General features: G+C 44.6%; 1 protein-coding gene across 1 annotated transcript in view; it reads right to left on the reverse strand.

The window, feature by feature from the left end:
• Positions 1–422: 422 nt before the first annotated feature.
• The window catches only part of EPHX3 (epoxide hydrolase 3), a 196,219-nt gene continuing 176,502 nt past the window's right edge, over positions 423–20,139 (reverse strand). The window contains exons 7-8 of the mRNA XM_085654322.1: positions 11,618–11,766; positions 423–4,106 (exon numbers count right to left, since the gene is read on the reverse strand). Of these exons, the coding sequence (XP_085510448.1) occupies positions 3,890–4,106; positions 11,618–11,766 (366 nt within the window). The 3' untranslated portion in view covers positions 423–3,889. The remainder of the gene's footprint in view (positions 4,107–11,617; positions 11,767–20,139) is intronic.

The following is a 20,139-nucleotide window of genomic DNA, read 5'->3' on the forward strand; positions in this document are numbered from 1 at the left end:
CGTGGGTCCCTTGCTCACTTTGCCACTGGATTCAAGATAGCCTGGCTGATGAGGGTTATGAACCCGAAACCGGTCCCAGGATGCTTGTTTCCGGTCCAGGGTAGACATGGCTTGGCAGTTCGGTCTGGACTGTTCCCATGAGGCACAGGGTCAGACTGATTTGCATATGGCCATGTCTGAACTGGGGTGGTGGAGTGAGCTAAAGAATAATGATGGATTAAACCCAGATCAGTTGACTGGGGGTGAGTGTTTGATTTGCTCAAACGCTCCGTCCATCATCCCCTTTGGTATCGCTATGAAAATAGTTAGCAAGGTTTTTAAAGACATATTTGTTTTATAAAGACAACATATACTGGAATACCAAAAACATGTCACTTTACATAATTTCTGTGTTAATAGAAAAATTCAGACAAACTCACAGATACATTTATGATCAATAAATCTTTATATCACGTTCAGTTGGTATTATAAGCCTTTTGTTAACTGTTCAAAAAATATAAAATGTACTGGATTATAAATTTCAAAGAAAAGACTTGTCAGCTAACATAGCGAGGTTACAGCTCTAACTCAGGCACAAATTCTTAAAAGCGTTGCACTGACCAACTTTACGTACATGGCACAGAACAGGCAGAGATTGTCAAAAATAATTAAACATGCTATGATCCACATTAGAGGATACACTTCTTAAAATCAATAAAAACAGTATATGTTCCTTAAAAAAAACAATAAGCGTATGGAGGTGCAAAAAACAGAATACACCAGACTGTGGGAGTGTTGAATTGAATTTGCAGAATTTCAGAGTCGACTATAGCCTGCAAGTCTGAACAGGAGCATTTGAAAACCTGGATTTCACTTTCAAGTCACTGAATGTGCTGGCATTATTTTTAGGCCTATGTAGATGCCTTTTGAATTCTATTTGGGCAGAGCTTCCAGAATGCTGATCACTATAGTGTTTGAGACGCTCTCCGTAGTTGTCATTTCTCATCTCCTTTGCTCAAAACAGAACCAGCTGGATGATGAGCAGAGAGAGAAAATAGCGTTCCCATAAGCAATCTCTAAGTGGCGGCTCCTCTGCTAAGGTGGAAGAGTGTCGCCCCACTGAAATAAAGGAAACATAAAATGATAACTATTGTTATTATCATTTTATTTTTGCCATATACGTCGGTGGCTCTAGAGCGGGGCTGGCGGAGTAGGGAAAGTAGTGGTTTTCACACCTGAAGTGCTCAGGACTGCTTGGATGGCCCTCTAGGGTCGCCCCAAGCAGTCCTGCGCACTTTGCATGTCCCCCACCAGGCTGCATTGCATATGGTGAGGAACATGCAAACCCTCCCAGTCCCTGTCTGAGCACCGATCCACGGCACCCAGACCAATCACAACGCTGCATTGCAGCATTGCGATTGGCTTAGGGGAGGCTGGGAGGGCGGGTTCTTAATGCTACTGGCCGGGAATGCAGGAAGATGTTGGAAGGACAGAGGACAAAGGAGAGGCGGCGGTCGTTCAAGGTAAGTGTTTTTTTGTTTGCTTAGTTCCCTTTTTCTTGCCCACCCCCACTCTCCTACCTCCTTCCCACCCCGCCACCCGGGTCCAGTAGCAGCCGCTACTGGTTAAGCTTCTCCTGACCACATTTGTGTTAGAATAAGTATGATATAACTTACGTTCTGTGTCAACTAAGTCGGGGAAGGGTAGTTTTATTTCCAGCATCTTTTTCTTAAAAACTTGGAATTCAGTAAAATATATCGCACTTCCCCTCTAGTCTGCAGTAATTTTTAATGATTATTTAGTCAATGTTAAATCAACAAAGTATTGAAGGGATAATGGTAACAAACCCATTAGGCCTCATTTCATTGACTAGACGAATGAGAGGCCGGGTCGGCATCACTGAGATTTGATATTACCCCTTTTAGGGAACATACTCATCTCGTACACAGGCACCTAAACTCACTTAGATACATTAAGAGGCCTCTTTCATGGTTTGATGGTGAGAGCTCTCATCCTGTGACATCACGTGGGGTGATGTCATTTAGTGATCTCAATTAAAGGGAGAGAATAGAATGCAATGAAATGCTTAAAAAGGAAATAGTTTGTTTTTCTTTTAAATGCCAACACTATAAGAAAGTGCAGAATGCTACAAATGACACCTAACAAGTCTGCCTACTTACAAAAGGCCAAAAGCTAAAATATACAGTACACACGCTGACAGAAGCGTAACTAGAAAGTACAATAAGGAACGCACCCTGCAGCCCTTTGAATAAGATTTCTGCATACTTGTAGGCCGCCAGGAGCCTGTTTGGGGCACAGGCAGTACTCTTTAGGGGGAATAGGTTCCAAGTTCCTGCCAGGGGCTGCATGTGGTGGCTGGTACAACTAATCATAACAGCGCCAACGCCTGTCTGTTGCCCCGAATGTGCCCTCCACCAAGAGACACAGAGGCCATCTCCTGACTGCAGAAGGTCACTCGTTCACTCGGAGGCCTTGAGAACAAATGTCAAAGTAGAGGAAAACCCATCTACTGTAGACAATGTGGCTTCGGCCCACCTACTGCTGGAAGCCTGTACTTAAGCTTCTAGGATGAGAGACAGAGAAGATGGGTGGAAAAGTGCTGAATTATCATTCGTTTTAAGAATCAAGAGAAAACAGCGTTTAGTCAATACATTTTAAAACATTATAGGGCACCACAATCAACAAACATCTATTCAAGGCAGATAACACGGAGGCGGTCAGAAATACTAAGTAGGAGTTCCCTTGCGTGGGGCTCTCTCTTCTTGTAAAGTGGGGAAGGTAAAACCCATGATGCTGGATAACCTCAAAGGGCAGGAACATACCAAAAAGAATGATTCAGACCAAATCATTGACTAGAGTTGCTACTTATAGCACTTATCTATGTGGGGGAGATGATTATTGTATATTCACAAATTTGCTCCAGCCTTTAGACAATTGTTTCAAGCATTTACATACTCTAATAAAAAATAAAAAAAGGGAATAAACATACCCATATTGTGCAATGCACAGAAACATTCCTCTTGCTTATGTACTAGGGGTGCGTGAAATTAAAGTAATTTTCTTTCATGTAATTATGTGAAATTACTTGTAATTATGCAAAATGCAAATCCCTCTTTTAGCACTGTAGTTAGTTTAGCATGAAATGTGTCCTCTGTGCAGTCTGCTGTAAAGAAAACAACCAGAGGCACGAGACACACTTCCTCACACCATGACTGTTCAAGCTATTTCTGAGGGCCTGCCACAAATGGCATGTAATCATACAACATAGTGTGATGGTCTAATTTCAGGAATTTAGTATAACAAGCATTACGTGAATTTCCCCAAATTACGCAAATTAAACAGAAAGTTAGTATCTAGTAAAAAACACTCATCTGCCAGACATCCCGTGCAATATCCCATGACAAGAAAAAACAAGCATTGGCATAGCCAATAGGTCTCGCCTTTGGGACCTTATAAGTGTTTAGCCATGCAACAGTTGCATAACTAAATACTTATAAGGTCCCAAAAGCGAGACCTATTGGCTATGCAAAGCGGCCGTGCAAGTGAAAGTGAAGATTGTGATCGCGATCGGCCGTGAAAGTAATCGCGGGAAAGCGCGGCGCGCGCCCGCGCACATGCACTGTAGCTCTAGGCTGGCCTGGTAGCACTTTTTGGAGCCCTCTCAATAAGTCTCGCCAAACCAGCACATGCGCTGAGTCAGGCGAAACCTAAACACTGGGAAGTCCAGAAGGACCAACGTGGTTTTACTCTAATACCACTGTAATACAGATTTCTTGAGCCTGATAGAACATTGGGATCTCCGTCTGACTCAGAATGGAGTCTGCTGTCTTGCCTACCCCAGGCACAGGCATACTGCACACAAAGGAAACACTTGCACCAAAAGGAAGCTTCACTTTTCAATCAGAAAAGAGTTCATCAGGCGGTTGACAACTTCAGGCTGGTCCTGCTGAATCCAGTGCCCGGCTTCTGGAATCATCTCCACCCTGAAGCTTTGTTGCACGTACTGCCTCATGCATTGGATCATGCCTGCCTCCAGGAACTGGTCTCGTTCACCCCAAATCACCATTGTGGGCACCAGCACATCCTGGAACTTCACTGGGAAGGAACTGCAAAGTAAATACCAACAGTGATCAGATTACAGTAAACCAGAAGTCAAGTCTAGTCAGTCCCCGATGGGATGTGGATGCAACATTCTCATGCTATTTTACTCTGCGCCCACAAAGTATCAGACACTATGCATAGGATATGGAATATGGGATGCACAACACCTGAACAAAATCTAGTTTCCAAGCTTCTCAGTCTGAAAAAGTGAATGCTTCCTAACATGTCAACCTTAGTCAGGTTCAGGTATCCTGCCTGTCGAATCTGGACAATTACTGTATTCTAGAATCTGAAGTCAGGAAAAGCCCCTATGTACTAGCATCTCAGGTCTAGATGTATTTTCCAACTGTTGTCCTAGGCGTGAATAGGTTTCAGTTTTCCAGCTTCTAAAGCTTGAACTGGTTTCTGCATTCTAGTTTGTAAAGCCTGCGCTGTTTCTGTGCCTAGTTTCGCCAACTTGACTGCATTCCTTTATCGTAGCACGTAAAGCTTGGACAGCTTCTTGTGTCATATCCTCTTCAATCTGGTAAGGAATATGCTACTTACCAGTATGCATCTGTTCTTGGCATGTAGAGCTGCAGAGCCACACACTAAGGATAAGATCGCCATCTGGTGTTGGGCTCGGATGATTGCAGGTTGTTGTTGTCTTCGGAAGAAGTCTTTGGTCACGAGATTGGTGACTCCTCCTCTGGACAACAGTGCGCATGGGCATCCACTCCATCCTCAGATTGTTTTTCGCCATGATGGGAAATGATGGAGTGTGTAAGAAGTAAAGAGAAAGGATGTCCATGTGTAGTGTCTAAGTAAGACAATGCTGGAACAGATACAGGTCCCGGGGAAGCGGGTGGGCGTGTGTGGCTCTGCAGCTCTACATGCCAAGAACAGATGCATACTGGTAAGTATCATATTCCGTTCGAGGCATATGAGCTGCAGATCACACACTAAGGATAGACTATATAGCAGTGTCTCCCCTAGCGGTGGTCACATGTATCAGTTGCAGCAGTTTGGAATAGAGTTTTTAGGACAGCTTGGCCTACTGAAGCTTGTTGTTTGGATTGCACATCAACACAGTAATGCTTAGTGAAGGTGTGTGTAGTAGACCATGTTGCTGCTTTGCAAATGTCTTCTAAGGGAATGTTCCCTAAGAATGCCATAGAGGTCTCTATTTTACGCGTGAAGTGCGCCCTAGGGGGAACGGTAAGAGTCCGTTTAGCTTTTTGGTAACATATTTGGATACATTTGACTATCCATCTGGCGATACCCGTTTGGAAATAGGGTTGCCTTTGTGGGGTGGAGCGAAAGCAACAAATAGTTGCTTGGTTTTCCGAAATGGTTTTGTTCTGTCGATGTAATAGAGCAAGGCTCTTTTAACATCTAAGGTATGAAGTGCCCTCTCGGCTACTGAGTCTGGATTAGGGAAGAAGACTGGCAGTTCCACTGACTGGTTTAGATGGAAAGGGGAAATGACTTTAGGGAGGAATTTTGGATTCGTCCTAAGAATCACTTTGTTCCGATGTAGTTGTAGGAAGGGTTCTTCGAGAGTTAAGACTTGTATCTCACTAACTCTTCGCAGGGAGGTGATTGCGATGAGGAAGGCCACTTTCCATGTTAGGAACTGCAGTTCGCATTTGTGCATTGGTTCAAATGGGGGACCCATGAGCCTTGTAAGAACAATGTTAAGGTTCCACACTGGGGAAGGTGGTAACCTTGGAGGAATGATTCTTTTAAGACCCTCCATAAATGCTTTAATGGCTGGTACCTTGAAGAGGGATAGGTGTTGTCTATTTTGCAAATAGGCAGCTAATGCCGCTAGATGTAGACGTATAGAGGAATACGCTAAATTGCATCTTTGTAAGTGTAATAAATAGCAAATGATGTTTTGGATGGAAGCATCCAGTGGTTGTATGTCATTGTTAGCGCAGTAAATGGCAAATCGTTTCCATTTTGCAGCATAGCATGCCCTAGTAGTAGGTCTCCTGGCCTCTTTAATGATATTCATACAGTCTGGAGGAAGGTTGAGGTACCCGAACTCTAAGACTTCAGGAGCCAGATTGCCAAGTTCAGGGTTTGAGGATCTGGGTGTCTGATTTCTCCATGGTTCTGGGTTAAGAGAGCCGGGGAGAGATGCAGTTTTTGATGTGGAACTAGTGATAGTTCCAAAAGTGTGGTGAACCAGGGTTGACGTGCCCAAGTGGGAGTCACTAGGATGAGTGTCAGCGACTGTTGTTTTAGCTTGCGTACCACAAATGGAATGAACGGGAGAGGCGGAAAAGCGTACGCAAATCTGCCTGACCAGTTCATCCATATTGCATTGCCCTGTGACCGTGGGTGTGGGAACCTGGCGGCGAAGGTTGGGCATTTTGCGTTTTCTGGTGTGGCGAACAGGTCTATGTCTGGTTGTCCCCACTTTTGGAAGAATGGGAGTAAGACTTTGGGGTGTAGTTCCCATTCGTGTATCTGCTGTGTGTGGCGACTTAAGAGGTCTGCCACCTGGTTCTGAACCCCTGGGAGGTGTTCTGCTAGCAGGTAGATGTTCCGGGGAATCGCCCATCTCCAAATTTGTTGCGCCAGTTGGGACAGTTGCAGAGAATGTGTCCCTCCTTGTTTCTGTATGTAATACATTGTGGTCATGTTGTCCGTGCGGATGAGGACAGTTTTGTTGTGGAGATGCACTTGGAAGGATTTCAGTGCTAGGAACACCGCTAGAAGTTCTAGGTGACTGATGTGGAACTGTTTTTGTTGAATGGTCCACCGTCCCTGAGTGGTGTGTCGAAGGAGGTGGGCTCCCCACCCTGTGAGAGATGCGTCGGTGGTCAGCACAACTTGTGGAAGGGGCTCCAAGAACGGCCGCCCTTTGGACAGGTTGATGGTGTTCCACCACTTCCGTGAGCGAAGTGAGCGGCTGTCCACCAACACCAGATCGGTAAGTTGTCCGTGGGCCTGATTCCACTGTTGTGCTAGACATTCCTGTAAGGGACGCATTTGAAGGCGTGCGTAGGGTACTATGGAGATACATGACGCCATCATGCCTAAGAGTTGCATGAACACTCTTGCGGGAAGAGAGTGGTGTGTTTGAAATGTTTCTATCAGACTTTGTATGTTGGCTATCCTGGCTATGCTGGGATAAGCTACGGCTTTGGCTGTGTCTATGTTGGCTCCCAGGTATTGTTGTATTTGGGAGGGTTGTAGGTGAGACTTGGGATAGTTGATGGTAAATCCCAGGTTGTGTAGGGTGTGAATAGTGCGGTGAGTGTGGAGAACGCATTTGTCTAGAGTGTTGGCCTTTATGAGCCAATCGTCCAGATAGGGGAAGACATGGATTTCTTGTCTCCTGAGGTATGCTGCCACAACTGCTAAGCATTTGGTGAACACCCTGGGTGCAGTTGTTACTCCGAATGGGAGAACTGTAAACTGATAGTGTTGACCGTCTACCACGAATCGTAGATACTTTCTGTGAGCAGGATGCATAGGGATGTGGAAATATGCGTCCTTGAGGTCTAATGTGGCAAGGAAGTCTCCTTGTTGGAGTAACGGAAGGACCTGTTGGAGAGTGATCATGTGGAAATGATCCGATTGTATGTACTAGTTCAGAAGTCTGAGGTCCAGTATGGGTCTCAAGGTTTTGTCCTTTTTGGGAATGAGTAAGTATAGAGAATATACTCCTGTGCCCTGATGTTGTGGTGGAACAGGTTCTATTGCGTTTTTCTGAAGCAAAGACTGTATTTCCTGTTTGAGGAGCGTGAGGTGGTGAGGCGTCATGGGACGGTGTCTGGGTGGTATGTTTGGGGGTGGGTTTATGAGTTCGAGGCAGTAGCCAGATTGGATAATTTGTCTTACCCACCTGTCTGTAGTGATGGTATTCCAGACAGGTAGGAACTGTTGAAGTCTTCCCCCGACCGGAGTGGAATGGTCTGGGGGGAGTTGTGGCAAGTCACTGTTTGGTGGCTGTAGAGGAACGGGTGTTGTTGTTGTTGCCCCGTCCTCGGCCTTTATTATTGTTTCCCCGATACCCTCCTCTAAAATATCCTTTGTTAGGGGATGTTTGACCTGTAGATTTGAATGTGGAAGAGTTGTCCGTTCCCACATTTTTGGAAGCTCCTCTATAAAAGGAGCGCCGAAAGGAGCCTCGGGTTTGAGTGGACTGCAATGCTCCCATAGATTTTGCAGTTTCATTATCTTTTTTAATCTTTTCGAGGGCAGTGTCCACTGCCGGTCCGAATAGTTGCTCCTGATTAAAGGGTTGAGCAAGAATGGAGGTTTGTACTTCCGTCTTGAAGCCGGAGATGCGGAGCCATGCGTGGCGTCTAAGCAAAACGCTTGTGTTAACTGCCCTAGAGGCGGTGTCCGCTGCGTCCAATGCACATTTAATGGAGGCATTAGATATTAGTTTGCCTTCTTGTATGAGGTCAGTGGCCTGTGTTTTAAAAGGTTCAGGCAGGTGTTGCAAGAGATCCTCAAGTTGATCATAATGGGCTCTATCATAACGAGCCAATAGGCTTGTGTATTTGCGATACGCCAGTGGTTAGCCGCTTGAGCGGCAACCCGTTTGCCGGAAGCCTCTAGGAGTTTAGACTCCTTGCTGGGGGCGGCGTATCTCCGGTTGTTTGGGAGTTGGCCCATTTTCTGGCATTAGAGACGACTAGTGAGTCTAGGGGGAGTTGCGCCTTAATGTACGCAGGATCTTGTGGCGCTGGTCTGTATTTCTTCTCTATTCGGGGGTTGAGAACCCTGGCCCTGACAGGGTCTTTAAATACCTCAGTGGCATGCTTTATCACTCCCTTGATCATGGGTAGAATGTGGACTGTTTTCTGGGACTGCTCAAAGGTGTCGAGTAGAAAATCCTCCTCAGGAGTGTCGGTGTGCATGGTGACACCATGAAATGACGCTGCCCTATTAATAAGCTGACCGAACCCCAAATGGTCATCAGGAGGGGAGGGTTTTGAGGGGTATGGAGCGGGGTCAGGCACGTCAGGTATAGGGTAAGTCCAGTCATCTACTGGTGCTGTGTCCGGGAGTGTAAAGGGATCAGTAGGATCAGTGGGATAAGTGAAGAAATCTGGGTCTCCCCCTCCCCCAAAATCATCATCATCCTGTGGAGGTGGTGTATGAGAAGGAGATGGTACAGGTGCAGGTGGTGGTGTTGGGGGGGATGGAATAGGGGGTAATGTAGGAGAGGAAGGACGTAAGGGTGAAGTTGCACAGTCCTTCTTCTTTGGAGGTGCTGGAGGAGGTGGGTCCAGCTTCCTTTTCTTGTAGGGCACCGCTGTGACATGTCCAGTTTTTGGATTTATGTAAATCCGTTGTTGCTTAGGATCCGGTCGAAAGAGTTCCTCACTGTCCGAAGGCGGCTGTGGCGCCGACTTTTTTGCGTCTTTCTGGACGTGCTTGGGCACCGAAGATGTTTTGGGTGCCGAAGAACTTTTCGGTTCCGGTGGTTTTTTCGGTGCCGAAGAACCTTTCGGTGCCGACGAGCCTTTCGGTGCCGATGAGCCTTTCGGTGCCGATGAGCCTTTTGGAGTTGGTTGAGATTTCGGCGCCGACAAACGTTTCGGTGCCGGTGGAGATGTCGGGACCGAGTGACGTTTCGGGTCCGATGTATTCTTCGGTCCCGAAGCCTGCTTTGGTGCCGAAGGCACAATGACGTGGGGTTTGCTCGAGCCCGAGCCACCCGCAGGCTTGCTTTTCTTCGGAGCCGGACCCGAGGGCGGGGCTTCAGAAGATGTTTTCGGGTCGCGACTGTGCCCAGTTGGCAGAGTCTTGACCAATGTCTTTTTGGGTGGTATTGGGGTAGGGGGGCTGGTACTCACAGGCTGCCCCGGATCTGAATCGTCTGCCTCGGACACGATTTGGAGATCTTCGGAGTCATCGTCAGGGACGTCCTGTGCAAAGATGTCTTCCGGTTCCGGAACCGGCTTGGCCATGATATGGCGTCGAGCTCTCCGGTCCCGGATGGTTTTCTTCGAACGGAATGCGGCGCAGGCTGGACAGCTGGATTCGTTGTGGTCTGGTGAAAGGCACAAATTACAGACCTCAGGTGATCGCTATGAGGGAACTTTGCTCCACATTGGGGGCATTTTTTAAAAGGTGTCCTTTCCATCAGCCGCGTCCGGAGTCGGTCCGATATCGAGTTCGACGTCGAGTATTCAAGTTTTGAGAGTTGTAGTGATTGTAATAGGTTTTCTGCAGGAGCGGAAAAAAGTTCATCCGAACCCAATGGCGGAAAAAAACAATCTGAGGATGGAGTGGATGCCCATGCGCACTGTTGTCCAGAGGAGGAGTCACCAATCTCGCGACCAAAGACTTCTTCCGAAGACAACAACAACCTGCAATCATCCAAGCCCAACACCAGATGGCGATCTTATCCTTAGTGTGTGATCTGCAGCTCATATGCCTTGAACACAGTTTTTAGCTTCTCAAATTCGGACATCTGTTCAGATCCCTGTGTGTTCACTTCGGTGAGTGGGAGTGTGTGAGCACACTGTGGGGACCGGCTCGATCCTCATAGCATGGGTTAACCCTGATAGAACCAGACAAATACTATCTTTGTGAGGACCGGTGTGTTATGAGTACCAGTTCAGGTAGTGTGTTTAGGTACTTTAGAGTGAGTGCATCAAAAAACCTAAAAGTGCAGTTAGACTTGCTTTGGTGCGCTTCATAACCTACCCTACTCTCAAAGCGCATGTGCAGTTAGAATAGTAATTACACCCTTCATTACGGTCAATTGCAGGTCCTCATAAGTAGGGGGGGGTGTATAATTTTATATATAGATCTCTCACGCTTGAACATGCATCAAACCTGGACACATTCTTATGTGTCTCAGCCCCTCTGAAATCTGCGCACTAATGCTTTATTTTGAGTTCAATGACTACATGAACTGTTACAGGGGACATTAAATGAACAGACCTGTGAAATTATCTATGTGGTCCGTAACATTTTATAACAATGTATAGACTTTCTATTCTTCTTAACTGTTGATCTCTGAAATGGTCTAAGTCAATAAAATTGAAATTGAACAGATCTGTGGCAGGAACAACATCACCCAAAGTCTGCAGCACAGGGTGAGAAAGCAAGAAATGTGCTTTGATTAACTTCCACTACAAAACATTGGACTGTTTTTTGGTGCTGGACATGTGCTCACGCGCTTCCGATCGCTGGGCTGGCTGTTTATAGGCAAAGGCAAATAAACAACACTGAGCGGCATTAATGTTTCTAAACGTCCCACTGCCCGTGAGGCAAAAGTGACTAAGTGGACCCTCTGAAGAGTTGAACATGCGACCACATGGTCAGACACAGATTCCAGGGAAGGCTGCATTAGTTCATTGACAATGGTAGTGAAACATTTGCTTGGAATTCATTATTGGGCACCAGTGTAAATGTGGCCCTTGCTAACATTATCAATGAGTTGATGCTATAACAGACAACACGCTATTCGCTTCCTGTGTTATCAGTTTGTGAGGGCACAGGTGTCTCATACATGACCAGGTTTCCTGTATGTGGAGATCTAAGCTTCTGGTACCTCATCAAGTTTCGATAGTAGTTCAGGGGTCCAGTGAGCCCCCCTGGCTGGGATACACTGTACAGAAAGGCCTCTATCTCTTCTTCAGTCAGACGTCGCTGGGGGTTCTGGATTCCAACCTTCGCATTCGTGAATGCCCTCTTCAACATCTACTGGACAAAATACAGGAGATCAGGGCATCAGAAGAGGAGTAGGGGTGTATCAGAGAGGGGATAAGTGGGGTACCAAAACAGAAGGGTAGATGTGGCGGACCAGCAGAAAAGGACTGAAGTACATATCAGAAAGGGAAAGCATGAAGGTAATGGGAGGGAAGGTGGCTGTAGATATTCAAAAGCAAAAGAGATAGGAGTGTCAGAAGAGATGAGAGAAAGAGTATATCAGAGTGGGCAGGGCAGAGCGGTTGTTAGCGGAGGAGAATAACTGAGTATATGAAACATGGGAGAGAGTATCAGCCACATATCAGGGGAGACTGGTAAATAAAACACAGCCCACCAATAAACAGCATATTTACATTAGTAACTTTTTGGCTGGCTTTTTGGCTGGCTCACGGGTGGGCAATAGGAGGGTCACTCAAAAAATGTTTTTTGCGGTGAGGGACTTTTGGGCGGGCAATCCTGCAGAGTGCATGCACACAGACAAAGAACAATGCCAACAAATGCAAAGCGGGATGCCGGCAGATGCAAAAAGCAGACCAGTAGAATCTGTTGTGACAACAATGTTATAGAACTTAAGAACGGATAGCAATGGGTTTTGGAGGGCTGATTTTAGCTGTATCTATCTACAGCTTTCACTAGTGTTGCATTTCTCCTGTAATGATTCCATGATCTGGAGTTCTAGGGTACTGCCTTGCCCTGAATAGTCTTTTCTGTGTGTCTGTGCACAAAAATAAATTGTACCTTTTTTGGATTTGTGGTTCTACAGGGATCTGCCTTGTCGCACGTTTCTGTCTTCAGTATGGAGTTTCTTCCTCTCGTAAATCTGATTCGCTTGCTCGCCATTCAATTTCACAATTAAATGGATGAACTCAAACTCATTTTTTTAAAAAATATCTTTATTTGCGTTTTCAAATTTTCAATCTTGCAATAGTTATATACATTTTAATCATACATATTTGAACAAATCCTCCTACATGATACATACATTATGGAGTACGGTGCTGTTACAACCACTAAGCACATCATCAATTTACTAAGTACATCATGTTTAACTGTGCAGTTACACCTTGTAGCTGTTTCGGTTTATGGGCCCGATTCACAGAACTAACTTAAGACAAAATCCTAAACTTACTACCATTTTGGTATTCACAGAAGGCACTTACTCATTTTGGTATTCACAGAAGGCACTTACTCATTTCGGTATTCACAGAAGTTAGGAGTCCTAACTTTAGGACTCCTAAATGCCTTCTGTGAATACCGAAAGTCTTAAAATTAGGATTTTTCTCAGTTTAGTAGTAGTATAGTTAGGACTCCTAACTTTAGGACTCCTAAATGCCTTCTGTGAATACCGAAAGTCTTAAAATTAGGATTTTTCTCAATTTAGTAGTAGTAAAGTTAGGACTCCTAACTTTAGGACTCCTAAATGCCTTCTGTGAATACCGAAAGCCTTAAAATAAGGATTTTTCTCAGTTTAGTAGTAGTATAGTTAGGACTCCTAACTTTAGGACTCCTAAATGCCTTCTGTGCATACTGAAAGTCTTAAAATTAGGATTTTTCTCAATTTAGTAGTAGTAAAGTTAGGACTCCTAACTTTAGGACTCCTAAATGCCTTCTGTGAATGCCGAAAGCCTTAAAATTAGGACTTTTCTCAGTTTAGTAGTAGTAAAGTTAGGAGTCCTAATGTTAAGACTCCTAAACTGAGAAAAATCCTAATTTTAAGACTTTCGGTATTCACAGAAGGCATTTAGGAGTCCTAAAGTTAGGACTCCTAACTTCTGTGAATACCGAAGTGAGTAAGTGTCTTCTGTGAATACCAAAATGAGTAAGTGCCTTCTGTGAATACGAAAATGGTAGTAAGTTTAGGATTTTGTCTTAAGTTAGTTCTGTGAATCGGGCCCAAAATGTTTTCAATAGTCTCTAGGAATAATGCCTGTGTGACACACTATTGCCCGAATTCTCGGTGCGCCTGGTTACCACATGAAATGATCGGCCATGTGTCACATGTAGGGGACTCGCGTGTGAGCACTACTATATTCGGTCACTGGGCTTATGGGTTATGCAAATGAGATATAACTTTAACTTAAACTGCTAATCTATGAACCAACAAAAATCGTCATCTTACAACGTATTGCATCTGGGGCAGGGTATATGTGGTTTATGCGTACTTGGTCTGGTGGATCTGCAGGGGTGGTATGCCAGCTCATACTTGTCGTCGGGGAGATGAACCGACGAGCAGCTATCTGGTGTCTTGTGCTTTGCTTATGTCAGAAGATGTTAACTGTATAGTGGCTATGATATGGGATGCCGCAGGTTTAGAGCGTGCGGCCTAATTGCTTGGTTGCGGCCCCATTGCCTACGTGAGCTCACTGCATGGAAGTGCTATTGTCTCCTGCGTGAATGCACTGAGGATAGTGTCCCAGCATTGCGCTATCGGGTATTTGCGTATACCCGCAGTCTCCTCCCTGTGCAGTGCTGTGCTGTCTGCTTGTGCCCACACCATTAGAGATTTTTCCCACGGTGCGCTTCCATCCTTTCGTGATCAGGCGTTTTGCCACAATCAGTCTTAGGTCTCTGAATGTGGAGGTAACTCTAGTCTTTTTGGCTCTAACATATAAGCCCAGGATACAGACCTCCCATGTGTGAGCCAGTGGTACCTCAGTACATCTTGTCAGGGCTGCGGGGACTGCGTTCCAATAGGAGCTGAGGGAAGCACAGGACCACAGCATATGCAGAAGATCCGCATTCGCCTGATGACATCTCGGGCATGCGGATATGGTGATATTATAATATTTATTGATTTTGTCAGGTGAAAGGTAAGCCCTTTGCGTTATGTATGTTTGAATAAGTTTGAATTTCGAGCTTCTGGGTATGTATGTGGAGCTGGCGAGAATTATGGCTCATTCCCTCTCTGTCCACGGCTTCCCATGGATGAACTCAAACTCACGATGGAGCTTTAGACGTTATCCATGACGGAGAATAACAACCTTACTGAATGTCTTTTGGCTACTGACAAATGTTTGAGTTGCAACTACTTTACGATGAAAGCTACTGAGACTGTCATTATAGTGGGTGTAGCGCCGCTCTGCATTATGGCCCTCAGTCATTTAGGCTTTTGCAAAAATGAAGAACTTAGAATTCCTTATAGAGAGTATAGCGCCCAGGCAATGACAGCAGTTGCATTGTGGACTATGCAAATAGTTTAGATTTCACCTCTGCTACATAGTCTCCAGTGTTCATAAAAGTGCAGCATGCACTTTGTGCCATCGGTTGCCTAGGTTTCATGTCCCCCTAGTGATTCATTCGCTGCACAGGGTGATTGTGGAGAAAAGAGATTCACTTAAAGTGCTCTGCCGTGTGCATCATAAGCTCCATAATCTTTTCCCTTTTTTTTCTCAAAACAGAATTCAAGCCTTATCGACCAAGAGGATGACTTGGCTCAATCATCTTATGTTATGCCTTGGTCCTGAAATTTAGAGAGGCCCACTGCAGAACACTAGTCTTCTCTGTGCAGGCCATACTGCTATGGAAATCTCCTCCCCTTTAGATAAAAGTCATTGTTGACTATTGCATCTTTTGACACGCCTTACAACCTTGTCATTTCCAGAATCGAAGAGTCAAATGTACTGAAGGTTATTAAATTATGCTATTTCTAAAGCATAAAGAGGGCACTGTATTGGCAATAATTTGAGTTCTCAAAATATTGCATAACATAGCATTGCTGGCCATTGAAACGAGCGATCCCAGCCAAGGAAATGAAATAGGCAGTACCGGCCGACCTAACAGGCAATGCTGACAAACACAAACATTGATGCTTGCTAGCGTTAAAACGTGATGCCTGTCAATTCAAAAAGCAATGCTGGCCAACCCAAAAGTTGTTGCTGGCTAATGCAAAAAGTGTTGTTGGCTAATGCAAAGAGTGTTGCTGGCTGATGTAAAAAGTGTTACTGGCTGATGCAAAGAGTGTTGCTGGCTGATGTAAAAAGTGTTGTTGGCTGATGTAAAGAGTGTTGCTGGCCAACCCAAAAGTTGTTGCTGGCTAATGCAAAAAGTGTTGTTGGCTGATGTAAAGAGTGTTGCTGGCTGATGTAAAGAGTGTTGCTGGCTGATGTAAAAAGTGTTGTTGGCTGATGTAAAGAGTGTTGCTGGCCAACCCAAAAGTTGTTGCTGGCTAATGCAAAAAGTGTTGTTGGCTGATGTAAAGAGTGTTGCTGGCTGATGTAAAGAGTGTTGCTGGCTGATGTAAAAAGTGTTGTTGGCTGATGTAAAGAGTGTTGCTGGCTGATGTAAAGAGTGTTGCTGGCTGATGTAAAGAGTGTTGCTGGCTGATGTAAAGAGTGTTGCTGGCTGATGTAAAGAGTGTTGCTGGCTGACGCAAAAAGTGTTGTTGGCTGATGTAAAGAGTGTTGCTGGCTGACGCAAAAAGTGTTGTTGGCTGATGTAAAGAATGTTGCTGGCTGATGTAAAAAGTGTTGTTGGCTGATGTAAAGAGTGTTGCTGGCTGATGTAAAAAGTGTTGCTGGCTGATGTAAAGAGTGTTGCTGGCTGATGTAAAGAGTCTTGCTGGCTGATGTAAAGAGTGTTGCTGGCTGATGTAAAGAGTCTTGCTGGCTGATGTAAAGAGTGTTGCTGGCTGATGTAAAGAGTCTTGTTGGCTGACGCAAAAAGTGTTGTTGGCTGATGTAAAGAGTGTTGCTGGCTGACGCAAAAAGTGTTGTTGGCTGATGTAAAGAGTGTTGCTGGCTGATGTAAAAAGTGTTGTTGGCTGATGTAAAGAGTGTTGCTGGCTGATGTAAAAAGTGTTGTTGGCTGATGTAAAGAGTCTTGCTGGCTGATGTAAAGAGTCTTGCTGGCTGATGTAAAGAGTGTTGCTGGCTGATGTAAAGAGTCTTGCTGGCTGATGTAAAGAGTGTTGCTGGCTGATGTAAAGAGTCTTGCTGGCTGACGCAAAAAGTGTTGTTGGCTGATGTAAAGAGTGTTGCTGGCTGACGCAAAAAGTGTTGTTGGCTGATGTAAAGAGTGTTGCTGGCTGATGTAAAAAGTGTTGTTGGCTGATGTAAAGAGTGTTGCTGGCTGATGTAAAAAGTGTTGTTGGCTGATGTAAGTAATGTTGCTGGCTGATGTAAAGAGTGTTGCTGGCTGATGTAAAAAGTGTTGTTGGCTGATGTAAAGAGTGTTGCTGGCTGATGTAAAGAGTGTTGCTGGCTGATGTAAAGAGTGTTGCTGGCTGATGTAAAGAGTGTTGCTGGCTGATGTAAAGAGTGTTGCTGGCTGACGCAAAAAGTGTTGTTGGCTGATGTAAAGAGTGTTGCTGGCTGATGTAAAAAGTGTTGCTGGCTGATGTAAAGAATGTTGCTGGCAGACGCAAAAAGATCCTGGATGATTTTGATGCAAAAAGTTATGGTGGTTAATACAAGAAACATAGCAGAAATAATCAAATAATAATACTGGCACGCACACACAGAGTAACGTTAGCACGTAAATAGAGGGCGCCAGTAGAAATATACGATGATGCCAGTAAACGCACAGAGTGATGCCAGGAGACACAAAAAGAGTTGCCTGAAGACATTAACCTTAACCAGTAGATGCAAAAAACTGCTGGCAGGATCAATAAGCGATGCTTGCACACAAGCATAGAGATGCCAGCACAGGCAAAGAGCAACACGGGTACACCCAAAAAGTGATGCTGGTAGGCACATACAGCAATGCACTTTGCTAATATGTCCACCTTGTGGAATCTTCCTTTTGCTTTCCCATTTATATGTACAATCATTTTTACAACTAGCCTTGAAAAATCCCTGGCCTGCCGGCCCTCAGGTGAAACAGGTGTTGGCTGTTCTTTGCTTTTTCACTGGTCTTCTAATAAAGCAGAAAAGACCATTATAATAAAAATATTCTACTTCCTGTATCGACCACGCTCAGTATGGAATTTGGGATTACTGCAAATCTATATGATTATGAGGACACAAACCAATCACATACTGGAATACATACAGCAATGCAGAAGACACAAAAAGCAGTTGCAGTAAAAATCCAAGAGCGAGGCCAGCCGGCACAATGCTAGTCAACAAAATGCTAGCAGATGCTAAGAGTCGATGACTGCAGTTAGAAATTAATGTCAACAGACAGAAGCAATGTGTGGAGCAGATTGACAATGAGAGTGATTTCAGCAGGCACAAAGAGCAGTGCCCACTGAAGCAAAACACAAGAACGGCAGACACTAAACGTAATGCCAGCTGACATAAAGAATATGTTGATATCGCAAAGAGTGATGTCAGTAGAATCCTTGTTTAGAAGGATGAGAACCCATTTTGATCCACAGCAGTGATGTCCATCCTATCATTAAAGATTTTAGAAGGCAGTAGTAGTTTTTTGTCTGAAGGCAGCAGACAAATCCGGGAGGACTGGAAAGCTGTATCATAATTCATCTAGGATGTGGAAAATGTCACTGATGATGTTCACAGTAGGTGTTTTTGTTCGGTATCTAGGTCTGAACTTCGACTGAAGCGTGTCAAGGACTTCAATGTCCGTTAAGAACTGCTGAAATGTGGTTCCACACACGATTCTAGAATTTTCACTAAGAAAGATAGATTTATTACAGGATGGAAGTTGTTTAAGTCCTTAAGGTCAGCTCCTTGTCTTTTGAAAACAGAGAAACATATCAAACTTTGAGGCGTTCCACAAAGATCCATTGGTTTAAGAAGGAGTTATTGATCTTACGATTGGCTCTATCGAACACTTCATACCTTTCAGGACAGAGGAGGGAATGGATTCCCATGGTTCGGAAGATGGTTTAGTTTTGCAGCTGCTTGTAAGATCTCAGATATGAATTCCTTGGAAGGTGGACCATTCCTTTTAAGATTTTTTATTTGGGCAGAGTTGGATTGGGTATTATGCGATTTGACCAGGGAGTGTTTTATCTTTTTGATTTTGTCTTTGGAGAATGCTGAGATTTGATCAATCTTTGGAAGCATCAGTAACTGTCTGATTAGGAGGGATGGTGGCATTCCTCACTATTCCCAAAAACTTTCTATGTCAGTTCCCTGTACAGCCAGGCTCTCTTTCGATGAACTTGAATTTTGCTTTGAAGATGTGGAGGTTGTAAGTTCTTCTTTCTGATCTCAGGTTAGCCATGGTCAAAAATGATGCATGTTTTCACTGTCTTCTTTCTGTGAGAAGGAGTGATAGTATTTTTTATTTAGTTCTTTAGAGAACCATGATATTGGTTTTGTTTCTTTGTCTTCTCATGATTTCTGGAGCTAGCAAACCTATGATTGCTGTCATATTCTCCTTCCATCGATTGAAGAGGTTGATTGTTTCAGGAAGGCATGAGACACTGTCGTGTAGTTCCTAATAATACATAGGATCTGCGTGTTAAGACAACATAAACAAGGGACTGGTGTCCAGACTGATTCCAGACACCCCCCAAAGCATATGTTAGCCTTTAGACCAGCTATCTCACAGTGCCACTATAAGCCCCCTAACCTTACCAAGGAGCGAATAGTTTCTGGCAACTATTGAACATGGCAACCCTTGATCCTTCAGGGATTGTGGAAACAATGCAGCACTTTTCACACAGTCAGTCGTGCTCACTTAGTCTAAGAGAGATACACAGAATAAACAATGGGGACGTTTTCAATAAGCATTTATTGAACCAGTGTTATTCTAGTATAAAACATGTGTGCTGCGACAATCATTACACAGAATTATACGATTACAAGCACCAACTGAGTAAATAAAAGGTAGAATTCTACCATGATGCTAAAATAGTGAATATACGTAGGCATATAGATACATGACAGTAATCAAGCGTACTCCTAAGATGCAAACCCTACCTAAGTGTATCTAGCATGTATGTGGGTGTAAAGACAAGAATCCCCTAGGAGAGAGCCAACCCATTACCTGATGGGAGAGAACGAAGGACCCCGTCTTCGTCTTGAGTTGGACCCCCCGCAAGGGATGTCAGACCACTGTGTGCTGGAGCTTCTGCTGGCCGGGACCTCCACGTCTAGTGTCAGCGTGAAGCTTCTCCTCCAGTTTTCCAGTGAAGCTGTGGTTCTTTTATACCTGAAAGGTACCCTCAGGGGTTCCACCTAGATGTGTAATGGTACTGTGGGCCTGTCGTTCAAGGATGATGATAGCAGTGACTTTTGTACAGAGTTATTATACAGAAGATGGTAATCCTGCTGTGCATGTCCTAGGCAGGGGATTAAGATATGATACTAAGAATCCTCATGCATAATAAATGAGGCTAGTTTTCGAAGAAAACCACACCACATTTATTCGGCAGATAACTAGGTAAAAGGTCAGTGCCAGAGCCGTTATTTAGAGAAAGGTAGGACAAATGTAGGTAAAAGGTCGTGCAGCTAC

This window comes from Triturus cristatus, chromosome 4_1 (assembly GCF_964204655.1).
Source record: "Triturus cristatus chromosome 4_1, aTriCri1.1, whole genome shotgun sequence".
NCBI lineage: Eukaryota > Metazoa > Chordata > Amphibia > Caudata > Salamandridae > Triturus > Triturus cristatus.